At 40.9% G+C, this 12,667-nt stretch overlaps 1 protein-coding gene across 1 annotated transcript in view; it reads left to right on the top strand.

The window, feature by feature from the left end:
* Nucleotides 1-1,624: 1,624 nt before the first annotated feature.
* The window catches only part of exoc4 (exocyst complex component 4), a 55,182-nt gene continuing 44,139 nt past the window's right edge, over nucleotides 1,625-12,667 (top strand). Inside the window, exons 1-8 of the mRNA XM_085901693.1 lie at nucleotides 1,625-1,754; nucleotides 2,148-2,337; nucleotides 2,397-2,591; nucleotides 4,235-4,428; nucleotides 5,144-5,253; nucleotides 7,032-7,132; nucleotides 7,217-7,371; nucleotides 8,961-9,141. Of these exons, the coding sequence (XP_085757819.1) occupies nucleotides 1,675-1,754; nucleotides 2,148-2,337; nucleotides 2,397-2,591; nucleotides 4,235-4,428; nucleotides 5,144-5,253; nucleotides 7,032-7,132; nucleotides 7,217-7,371; nucleotides 8,961-9,141 (1,206 nt within the window). The 5' untranslated portion in view covers nucleotides 1,625-1,674. The remainder of the gene's footprint in view (nucleotides 1,755-2,147; nucleotides 2,338-2,396; nucleotides 2,592-4,234; nucleotides 4,429-5,143; nucleotides 5,254-7,031; nucleotides 7,133-7,216; nucleotides 7,372-8,960; nucleotides 9,142-12,667) is intronic.

Here is a 12,667-nt window from a genome sequence, read left to right as displayed (position 1 = left end):
CCAGAAAGTCGAGCTGCCTTGCAAGATATCAAAGTATAACGCAAAATTTGATTTTACTTGAGCACAAAAGCTATCATTATGGATGACAGCTCATAACTCTTGTCGTCTAAACTCAATATATTATGAACAAAAAAAATTGTTTCTTGAAGTTTTGAGGCTACACTTACATAAATCGGATCATAAAGACATTTTCAAGTATTTATGGTTGTTGGATACACATTATGTGATCTTAACTATACCAAATACTGGATGCAATATGCTCTCATTTAAAATCCTTTATTAGTGTTTACACTGAAATAAACACTTCTTTGTAGCAATGTACACTTTTTGTTTCCCCCCCTCTCATATTTGCATTCTGAAACCATTTAAATGTGTTTCATATGTTATACTTTGCTATTTTGACATTACATCTGAAAAGCAAATTTTCCCTCGCTACTATTTCTCCATGTGTCATTTGTCTTTGTTGTACGAACAAGCTCAACTTCATTGTGTTTGTCATTCTTCTGTTTGTCTGTTATCAATAATAAAAAAAAAAGGGTTCTCTTGCATTGCACTCAAAACACATTCCCTCAGGGGAGACCCTCATCGCAGAATCTATTATGATCACAGATTATATAATGAGTCACTGAAATATGCAGCAACACCCCAGGGTGCTCCTTCGAAAAGCCTTAGGCTGTACTGAACGCAGAGTTTATATAATAGATACACGACTGAATAACAACCTAATAAAAACAGTCTGCCGCGCACCTCGCAAAGGTTCTTTGGTCATCTCTCATTTAATATTAATGCCAAAGCAGACAATATTCCAGACAACAAAGAACCACATTATTTATATCCAAACACACATTAACCTGAACAGCATGACCTTGACCCACTGTTATTGGGATTGAGAAGGTCAGGAGATTACGTGGATTGATGGGCAGAAGGCTTTGGTGATAAGAACTTCAAAAACCAGGACCACAAGAACTTGACTTCCTTTTTTTTTTTTTTTTAGGAAAAAAAACTGTCAGTGTCTTCTCGTTTCTTAAGTGAGAAGAGACATAAAGATAGGCGACAATGTTATCTCGTCGTTCCACCGGCACATCAATCACAGTCTAGACTAGTAAGAATCGACCACCTCCACCTCCACAATCAATGTCCTCTACCATTGTCACCGGTACAGCAAAGATTGTCAGAGATAAGACCAAGCAAAATCCTGCCAAATCTAACCACTATGGATGCTTTAAATGAAAGAGGCTATTAACAAACTGACAAACACTTGCTTCTCTACTGGCTTTCCGTTTTTTTTCCCCTTTCGTGAGAGAGATATGGATCGAACTTTCCAATAAAGGGGAAAGAGGGGAGGGGTCATGCTGTGATCTGTAGATTCGTGCAAAAATCAATATTGCATTAAAACACGTCTCTGGATGAAGGATTTAACATGATGGAAGCACAACTTACAATGCATTTTCTAATTAGATATAAAATAAACAGATTTTTCCACGGAAGTGTTGATTTAGTATTGTTTGAATTTTATATTTATTTTAATTAAAACTTTTTTCTATGTTTTTATGATTTATACTGTATTTTTCCTAAACCGTACAGTGACAAACATGGAATGACTATTTGAACTTCAACTCCCATAATCCCACGCGCTTCCGGCTTCCGGTGTTATCGCTATAGAGGCTGAAAAAGATGGCTACAGACGCAGGGCGATACAGGGGAGCTGTCAGCAAAAACAAAGACCCCTCTGGTCTCCTCATTTCTGTTATAAGGTATTGTGTGCCACATTTTTTTATCTTATGAAGTTAAAAAATTGAGGAATGTATTTGAAGGATACTCGCGCTTATTGAAGGTCCGCTATGTTTTGTTGAAGCTCTTTTAGCATTGTCTTCCTGTGTAGGTCAGGTAGATGTTTCGTTTTAATTTGCATGGAAAACATTTGCAATTGTTTTAATTGGAGGGATAAAGCATGTCTTACATCTTAACTATACATATATAATGTTTCTGTCTTTGTCCTCTGTTAAATCCCGTTATAATACAATATCTGTCTGCCATATTCTGTGTCATAAAATCCCGCCAGTTTTTTTTTGGAGTACTGTTACGTTTGAGACATATAACAAGAAAGATTGTGTGTCTGAATATGTGAAATATTTCCATCCATCTAGGACTTTGTCCAGCAGCGATGACGTCCAGGACAGGGAGACAGAGAAGGGTCGTCTTGAGGAGGCCTTTGAGACATGCGACCGTGACCTGGACCAACTTATCATCCAGCACTATGCCGAGCTCACCACTGCCATCCGGACATACCAAAGCATCACCGAACGCATCACCACCTCTCGCAACAAGATCAAGCAGGTAGGAAAGGTGTCAAGTTGATTGCCGTGATGTCGCTGACGACCCCGTCTCACGCACAGGTGAAGGAGAACCTCCTGTCTTGTAAGATGCTGCTCCACTGCAAGCGGGACGAGTTGAGGAAGCTGTGGATCGAGGGCATCGAGCACAAACATGTCCTGCAGCTCTTGGATGAGATTGAGAGTATCAAGCAGGTGCCTCAACGCCTTGAGGCTTACATGGCCAGTAAGCATTACCTCCATGCCACGGACATGCTGGTGAGTAGAGGAAAATTCAGTGGCTTTAACTTTAAATAAGACCATAAGCTGCTAAGAATCACTCAGAAATTAAATAATAATTATGGATGTTCAATACCACTTTTTTTCGAACCAATACCAATTCTTAAGTAGTCACTGAGACCGATACCAAGCACCGATACTGCTAGAGTACTTGCTCATCCCTTATAATAATAATAATAATAATATAATAATATATTATAATAAATATAATAATAAAATATAATAATAATAATAATAATAATAAAATCCTGGATAGCTTTCTTGGGCACATTTTTGCAAATTTTCATATAAATCATGGTTTTAAATATTGGGAAGTCTTTTATCATTACATATGTTTGTTTTTGTTTGTTATTTTAGCAACTGAAACCCCTTGTGACTTTTGTTTGCACTTTTACGCACGCAAACATGTTTATGTTTGTCACGCTGAAAACGTTTATTCCCTACATCCTCTCATGGCACCAAAGAACCAATTTGTAACCTAAAAGCAGTTTGTACTTTTCAGGTGTGCCTGCATTCCGTTTGTTGCACATTTTGACACAGCAAACTGTGATGTTTCTTCCCTTCTACCGTTCTCCCACGCATCCTTCCTTTCGACTTTGGAAATAATTAGTCTACCCGAATACACTTATCTACAGGAGGGAGGGGCGGGTGGGGAGAAGTGGGACGATGGCGGGCACAAAAGAAGCGTGAAAATCCGCTTTGGCGCCGGCGGAACGCAGCGGAACTTCCTCCCAACCTGCGCCGGCTCGGCCGCTTTGACGCATTTTGAAAAGGAGTCGAGAGTTCAAAGTCAGTCGGACTTTGATTTCATTGATCTGGAATGTTAGAAAAGAGTCGGCGCCAAGGTAAAAATACCTCTATACTTCCAAATATTCATGAGTCACAGATATAATTTCCTTCCTTGGTCTTACCTCCAAAGAGGTGGATTAACTGCAAATAAAATTGTGTGTGTGTGTTTGAGTGAGGCTTATCTCTAAGGGTTGTCAATTAGAATTCAGGCTGTGTTCTCTCCTCTTCTGAACGGCGGTCCTAAGCCCCGTGGTGCTGGATGAAAAACCGTCTTCTCTTCCTTCTTTTTAAGATATATTTTTTTCCAAGATCTGAATTTTACTTTTGTAAACTTTTATTAAAGAGCAAAACTATGCTACTCTTGCGGAATCATACAGAGATAATAAATATATTCATTTGAAAGCTATGAGGCTTCTCCCACATTTGTAAATACATCTCATATCCAAATATTGTTAATTTCCTAATACAGGTAGTTTTCACTTTATGAACAGTTGACGTACGAACAAAGCACTGGCGGAGCTAGAGGGGGGGGCTGCGGGGTAACCTCCCCCTAAAATGTTCTTGGAACGAAATCTATATGTAAATATAACGAAAAAAAATTCTGAATAATTTTCATATCCTCTGAGATGAAGTAAGTCGAATATTCATTTCACAGTCACACTAGTTGAATTTTCAACTAAAATGTCACTGAATCGATTTCTAGTTAATAAATCGTTGAGTTTGGTAGTTATTTATCAACTTTGTTTCAAAACATACTTTTGGGCCATTTTGAGATGAATCAGCTGATTCTGCACACAATCAAATGCTTCCAATGTTTCCCCCATCTTGTTCAGGTGTCGGCCGTGGAGTCGCTGGAGGGCCCCCTGCTGCAGGTGGAGGGTCTGGGCGACCTGCGCCTGGAGCTTCACAGTAAGAAGCTCAACATCCACCTGGTGCTCATCGACGAGCTCCATCGTCACCTCTACATCAAGTCCACCAGTCGCCTGGGACATATGAAAAAGGACAAAAACGCGACGCGCCTCCTAGGGTAATAATCCATATTGTTTTCTCCTACTTTTATCAGTTCACTTTGTGCAGTTTGGGCTTTTTAAAGTTTCATTATTACCCCCAGACAATATTATTGCATCTTCCTTCCTACATTATTTGTGTGTGTCAAAACGTAGCCTTCAAAGTGGTGTCTTCATTATAAGTTCAAACGAGTCCCAGTTGCTTATTTTTTTTCCTTTATGGACACCAGTCCAATTACTGACACACACAAAAATATATATTTTCCCAAGGAATGCCCTCTAGATGTCCAACTAGTACCGACTGTTCCATACACAGCGGTAAAACATATTAGGGCTAATGCAGCACAGCGACTTTGTTTTGTTTACGCATTTCAGGCATAGCGTGCGTGGGCGCAGTAATTACAGTGCCCAGCGAGGTACAGTGATTTATTACGAAGGGTCAGTCAGTGACAAGCGCCGGTGTCCCCTAACAACAAACCCAGGCCGTCTTACAACCGCGCCCACTTAGCCATCCGGCACTGTGTTTACGCCGGGTGGACTTTAAAGGGTCTAAATTGCTCCCACCTCCAGCTTAAGGTGTGATAAGTAGCTCATTGGGAGGCAGTCGCCACTCTCCACACAGATGTAAGGCAATCGGGGTTAAACAGTAGATTGACGCTGTTAGCTAACAGCCAGGTGGGATTGTTTTGGCCGCTAATGCGCCGCTTCCTGTTTGAGACATTTTGTGCTCTTTAGCTCTGGGGGTAAAGACGCGTCTCCCATGCCGGCTTTGGACGTCAGCAGCCTTTCCACCCCGCGGAAGCTTCTGGATTCGTCGCAGTTCAGCACGCCGGGATCAAGCAATGGTGAATATGCGTTCATATCCAGCACACAGGCAGAACAATTTTGAGCTATTGATTTCCTAAATATAATATATAATATTATAGTTTGTGGAATTTAATCAAGCAGGTGAGTCTTGATTGGCTGTTACTTGACTCCATTTTCAGTCAACATCAAATGGCAAAATGGCCGCCCCCTCAGAAGAAACTGCTGCTTAATTCAAACTCCACAAATGTAATATTAATCTATAATAACATATAAGTAGGTGCGCAAAGATCATAATATTGTAATAATATTTTAGACTTGACTTCCCCTTTAATTGTTCAGCCCGACCACTCGGACTATATAAAAAGTGACCTGCTCAGTGCAGTTTGTGAGCATGCTGATATTAATGCTAATGGCGTCATTAGCATCCCCATTTGCATGTCATTATGGGTTTGCGTTGGCAACCCGAGTACACTATTAAAACATGCGAAGTTTGCCTCATTTCACACCGCACGTTTGTCACAACACGCTTCAGCCACCGCCGCCATCGTAGTGTGCGTTTCCCTCGCCAACATCATAATCATCTTGTCCGCCTTTATCTGCGTCGTTTGTCATCCGCCGTCGCTGTCATCGCAGCAGGGGGGGTAGCGACGGCGGCGCCGGTAGCGTTGGTGGGCGGTGAGCATTTGTAATGCTTAAACTGGAACCACAAGAACAAAAATGAGAATTTAATGAAAAAAATGTCGAGAGCAATAAGTTTGTGTCATGCATGCTTGGGTTTTTATGAGTTTCTCTTTGCATAGTTTTTAGTAACAAACATTTTGTGCATCTCATTATTAGCATGTGTTTGTTTTTCTCGCAGTTCTATGCATTGTTTATTCTTTCAGGATTTTTTTTTTTCCTTCCACGCTTCATTTTGTTTTTGACTTTCATCACCATGACAACTGGCAAGCGGCGCTAGGTTGTTTCAACAAGCTTCGGCTTCTACTTCGAAACAGAGTCGCTTGAAAGAGACTTTGGATGTTCCTCCAGCCAAGCTGCTAAGTCACATTGTGGAGATAATTGGTTTAAAAAAAACAACAACAAAAAGGCAAACATTGTGACCAAGTCATCCATCTAAGAAAATAGCACGCTGGCCGTGAGCTCACATCTGCAGTTTCCCACTAATAAATACATTTTCATTCGGCACGGTCAGCCCGCAGGGCAAAGCGGTAAAAAGCTACACCCGCAAATTTGTCCAAATTATTCAAAGAAACCAACAATTAGCAGGCCCGCAGGCGATAAAGTGCCCGCGCTAACAGCTGCGGTTCGCGGCACAGTAACCCGCCTCCATCAGTGGCTTAAGCGCGCCGTTTTGCCTAATAGCATTAGAGCACCTCATTTGCAGCTAGTAATTGTCATAATTATTACAAAAAACGACGACTGAAACGGGAAGAAGAGGCGAAGGCGACCCAAAGTACATTAACTTGCCATAAACATTAACTCCCCCTCACGTGCGCTGACGGGAAATCGGGACCATCTCATCTCGTGAAAATCGGAGTCTGGCTAATTTGGTGAAGTCGTATTCTATTTTTGTGTATTGGCTTTGGTGTCTCGCGTTATCAAGAAGCTTTCTCCTCTGGTTTTGGTGGATCCCTCTTACTATATAAAAGCCTCGAGATCCACTTTCTTGTGATTTAACACATGGAAAAGGAACGCAATTTCATCTCAGAGGCTCGTCGTATCTTTTTATGCAAGAGATCAAAGGCAACCGTAGGGATTTTCTTTTCTTGCGTTTTAAAAATAATCATATCTTAAGCTACGTGGGTTTCCCCTCTAGTGCGTGACTTTCAACAAGACGTGCGGGAGTCGAACCAATTAGACCTCCCCGAGGTGGACCCGGAGGAGAACAGCGCAGAGTTCATGGGCATCCTGATAAAGGTACACGCGAGGAACATGACAGGATTGACTTGTTTGATTGCTCTGTAACCTACAATAAACTTTCGCCGTGGTTCCTCCTGTCAGGCTCTGGCCAAGCTGAAGAAAATCCCAGAGACCATTAAAGCGATCATGGAACGACTGGAGCCGGAACTGAAGCAGATAGTGAAGAGGTCCACCACGCAGATTGCAGACCATGCCTATCAGAGAGGGGAGAACCTTGCTCAGGAGACCCAACCGAGGTACAAATTTTTATTTATTTATTTATTTATTTTTGTCAATTCTACAGGGTGTGTTTTTTGCGGCAATCTTTGACAATCTCACCATATTTTTGCGGTTCAACGAAAAAAAAACAATATTATATTGTTGATGATATGATATTGATGTTCGGCGCTCAATCGCATCAATTTTTCATCGGACTATCAGAAACAAAAAAAAATTCCCTCAGTGGCATTGTTTGCGACTACTCCGTGACATCAATGCTACATGATTGCTTTTGCGTCCGATATTTCCGAATCAGTCAGACGCTCGCCCAGGTGTGAAACAACGCTAAAGGCCATCGCTGAAGTCCTACCTGTCATGAAGCTTGCCAACAGCTACTTTAAAACCTTGACAAGTCACAGTTTAACACAACCCGTCCAATCTCCCCACCTGCGCTAACGGACGACATCTTAAAAGCCCGCACGTTTCTCCTCGCTCGGCCTACCGCGGGGTCTCAGTCCAGTGATCCCGGACCGCTTAAGAGCAACGTCTCACCTCCTGTCAAGGTTGCTCTCCAGCGGGGCCCGTCTGCCTCCGACTCTTCTTGTTTTCTGCTCGATCCCATCCGACCTCGCAACGCATTAGGCCGCCCCCGTCGGTCTGCGAGCGTGTGAGTGCTTAACACCGCGTTTGCACGTGCGCTGCTTTGTCTGCAAACGCATTCCAATTCCTCCACACGCTCGCTTCCATTTAAAGTCAAGTCGGGTTGCCATGGAAACTCCATCCGGTGTACCGCTCGTCGTGGGGAACAATGGCGTTGTTATTGCACTCTCTGTTTTACAGCTATTCGAAAGATACTTGCTTCAGATCCCAAGGTATGAGTTAAAATAGATAATTGGACCATTGAGTGTGATTGTCATGATCACGTGAAGAATTCTTTAATTTGTTGACGCAATGGCACACAACACTGGACTAGAAAAAGACACCGATTCATACGTTTTAGTGTTTTTAGTTATTTGGCCGCAAGCACAAAGCTCTTATTTGCACCATTTTAAAGTAATGTAACCTGTGCCCCCCACCTGGCTTGTCTTTGAATGTCTTGTCCTTGCAGTGAAAGCAAAAAGTGTGTTTGAAAGCAAGAGCCCGTGTGGCTACTTCCTGTTCACGAGTAGGTCAGATTCAAGGAAGCGTACAACGGCTAATGTGGAGTTACATATTTTTTTTGTTACTCGTGAATACGTTCAAACGTATTGCCACAATTTTTGACTGGTCAATACGTTTGAACAAAGCCACAAATACATTCGAACGTAGTCACAAATATATTCGATTATACTCGTAAGCTAAATGCTAAACGTAGCATTTTTAAGTTATTGACTTTAAATTTCCCATTATGTTAAATACTGTATACACAAAAAAAAAAAAAAAAGAACTGTAAATGTCCAGCAGATAAATCCATAAATCCAAATGAGAAGCGTTATGTGAATGGACTAAACTGGCCGATTTGTTTTAACTCATTCACTCCCATTGACAGCTATAGACGTCAAAGTTTCATTTTTAACTGTGCTGGCTGTTAACGAGTTCATGACTCAAGAAACTTCTTTCCTGGTGCTCTTTGGTGCCTCCTCCACAGTCTTCTGCTGGAGCTGCTGGAGCTCCTTTTTGACAAGTTCAAGGCGGTGTGGCAGGCGCACAGTGTGGTATTGGCCCACCTACAGCGCATCGCCGTGCAGTGCCCGGGCAGCGCCTACGAGGAGGGCATCAAGCTGTACGAGCAGGCCGACGTTTCTGCCAAGATCCAGACTGTGCTGCAGGTCAGATTTAAGTCAAGAAAGTTACAATTATATTTTTCTATTTATTAAGTCTTAGCGGGTTGACCTAACATGAGTCTTGCATCTTTATAATCTTCATTCCGATACCTGTTGTTAATTTTATCATTAGGGATGAGCGAGTACTCGATAAATAAAAGTATCGAGTACTCGAAACGGCGGCTGATACCATTCTTTCGCTGTTTCTCTACGAGTAGTAGTTTTTTTTCTCCAGTAAGCAAATGTAAAAAAAAAAACTGTCAATCTCTCCACTTGCTGTTGATTATTTTGTCCCTTCCTTGTTTGCGTCGTCACAGGAGTATCTCAATTTCCCAACACCTCGCGCGCATCGCTTTAATTTCCTCTTTAATCTCATCACTGCCGACAATCGCCGAGCGGCATTGAGTGGGAATTGAAATTAGTTCTGGTTTTTTAGTGCCTCTGTAGAATTTTATTGGACGCCGTGATGGATCTTATCTCACAACGGGGTGCAGTTGTGGTTGATTTTTGCGGGTCTTGATAAGGACGACTTTTGGAATACCTGTGACACACTTTTATTGATTGAGTTTTGGAGTTTTATTATTGCAGTTGTTTGTTTATTTTATTTTTTTAACTGTCCCTCATTTTTTGTTTTCAATTGAGTTGTGAAGGTCAAAGGTCACTCTAATAGGCTGCATTGTTGTTTCGCAAAACATGGGATTTGAACAAGGGTGTGTAGACTTTTTATACCCATTGTACACGAGATGGCTTGGTGACCTATTTTGCTTTTTTTTTTTTTTTTTTTTTTGGGCGCCACAGTCAACATTTGGAGTATTTACTGTGAAAAATGTACCCGAGTCACCGTTTGTTCATCTCTGCTCGCAGTTTGGATTCAATTTGCATTCAGGCCTTTTCAACTCTTTAGCTGCTCTTCAAAGTTGTCTGCTTTTTTTGAGATCACACAGCAGCATCAAGAGCGAGCTTCTTAGATGTGGACTCCGCTTTGATAAGTCCTCTTTTTTTCTCCCCACTGTGATTTTTCTTTTCTTCCAGGATATCTTTTTGACACATTGCACCCATTTATTCCCGTCACAACGCTTCGCCGTTACTTCCTAATCTCGTTTCCCGATCACGTTTTGATTTTGTTCCCATTCATATCATCGTGAAATGATTATTTAATTGCGGTGAATTAAATCAACAGGAGGTACGTTTGTTTTAATGTGTAGAGAAAAATTAATACAAGAACGTCTTTGCTCCAAATATGCATATCAGCCTAGTGAAAACGAGGCAAATTGAACTGCCAGCAAGGGCGTGTGGAAGACATTCTCTTTTAATTAGATATGAAGAACAACGTCGCTACCTTGTTCACGTCCAACATTTTAATCAATGTGTCACATTTATTCTGCTCGTATTTACATTTTTGCCCGAGCGCGCTAACAACTGCTCCTCTCCATCACATCCGATCGCCCAGCCCGGCATCTGCCACAACAATCCCACTGGTGACTTGATAAAAAAAAAAAAAAAATACACGGAATGTTTTCGCAGACAATCTCTTGTTGTCGTCTGCTGCGATGTGATCGACCGTGTAAACACCGATGCTGTTTGTATGCTTCGCGTATATACGTTATTCTCCCGATCGGATAGATTTTTCTGTTACTTGCCGTACAAGAGTTTTGTTGACTACCAAACTCATTCTGCTGTGACAATAAAAAATATATATTTAAGCTGTGTTCAAATAAGAAAAAACACTTTATTTGACATTTTATTTTCTAAGTTGTCAAGAACGCCTCTATAAAAAAAAAAAATCGACAATATCTTTATCATGAGATTATTCACTCAAGCTTCGATTCGATCTTCAATTTTCAGTTCCCGATTTTGATTCGATTGTTTTAAAATCTTTTTTAAAAAAAATAAAAGACTCATTTTACAACCAAATATCTTTTTGTTTTAACATACTCTCTTACATTTTTTGTAACTTTGTGGAAAAAGAACTTGAAAATTATGATTTTAATGAAAATTTAAGCAGTTGAAATCGATTTTTCAATGAATCGTTACATCCCAGTTTTTAGATAAATTGCAATTGAAAATTTGCGTTCAACAAACAAAAGAATTGGGCGTATCAATCATTGCAAAAAGTTAGTCTGTTGACATTTCAATAGAATATTAATATTTGCCCTGGCCATAGTGCATTTACATTGGAAATTGAAAAATAATCAATTAATAATTGCCACCTGTCCCGTTTCCTCTTGACCCCCCCCCCCGCCCTCCTTCTTGACTTTCCTTCAAGTTCTCTCATCAGCAATGTGTTCATCATTCATTTCCTGCCCTGTAATCACCTACTCCTTCTCAACTTTATCTCCAGCCCACCGCGTGTCTCTTTCTCGTTGCCGTCCGGTTAATTGCCTCCAAAGTTCACGCTGTCAACTGGCTAATGCAATTTAAGTAGGGTCGGAGACCCTTCTTCTTCTTCTTCATTGCGTTGACATTTATTTCCTATCTCTTTGGTGGTTGCAGGTAAATAGGGCGAGAGGCGGGTTACCATATAAGCTCATCATTAGTAATTAATTCAATGATGGGATTAAAAGCAGCGTGAGACAAGTAGCAAACGGTGTCATACAGCGATCACCGTGACAACCTATAGAGGTTTACTTTCAAATAAAATCGACATGTTTCCATTACGTGCTTACGGATGCTGTGACTGCTTCGCATTGAATAGTGACAGGGTTGCTCTCTTGCCGCGTTAATGACATCATTACGGGCGGGACGGATCTCCATCTGCCCGACCATTAGTCCTGTGCCATTTCTGGTCCGACCCGCAACGCGCCGCTGAATTAGACATAGGGCTAAATGGGCCCCTGCTAAATTATGGGGCCATTTGATACGTTGGTGGCGCTATTTCGGAGCATATGTATCGCACACCGGGCCGAAGATGGGGACGAGAGAGGGAGAAAATAGAACGATTTTGAAAAATGAGAGGTGACGGGACCAAGCGAGGATAGAATGATGGAGTAGAGGAAGTTAACTTTTCTTAGTCGGACAAGATTTGCAGTGGGTTCGTCCTATTGTTAGAAGTTGATAAGATTTTTATGAAGCATGATAAGAGAGTGACAAATTTGGCTATGGATCATTAGCTAAAAGGAGGACATGGTCTCGGTCAGTTGTCTTCTATAGAAAAGTTTGTTGGATTCTTCCCAATTGTTTGAAATTACAGTGATATTAGAGGTGTCTAGATGAATCGATTCATTGTCAAATTAATCGCCACGTATCATAATAACCGAGTAATCGTTTAGAGACATTATTTTAACTAAAGATTGTCCAAAAGATTTCAAGCTCTCAAAAATAATTTGAATTCTCTGATTTGTGTCGTCCTTCATGAAAGCAGACTGATTTATCTTTTGTGTTTGATCAAAATACGGTATTTGAAAACCTCTGCTTTTACTCTGGAAATTAATTATTAATTTTTAAAAATGAATTATTTCTTTATTGTGTGGTATTGGTTAATTGCTGCTATTAAAATAATCGGTTAATAAACAGTAATTGAGAAAAATACATT

This window comes from Syngnathus leptorhynchus, chromosome 21, assembly GCF_054491065.1.
Source record: "Syngnathus leptorhynchus isolate UIUO chromosome 21, UIUO_Slep, whole genome shotgun sequence".
Classification (NCBI taxonomy): domain Eukaryota; kingdom Metazoa; phylum Chordata; class Actinopteri; order Syngnathiformes; family Syngnathidae; genus Syngnathus; species Syngnathus leptorhynchus.
The sequence above is the reverse complement of the archived record's forward strand: the minus strand, read 5'-3'. Positions and strand labels throughout refer to the sequence as shown.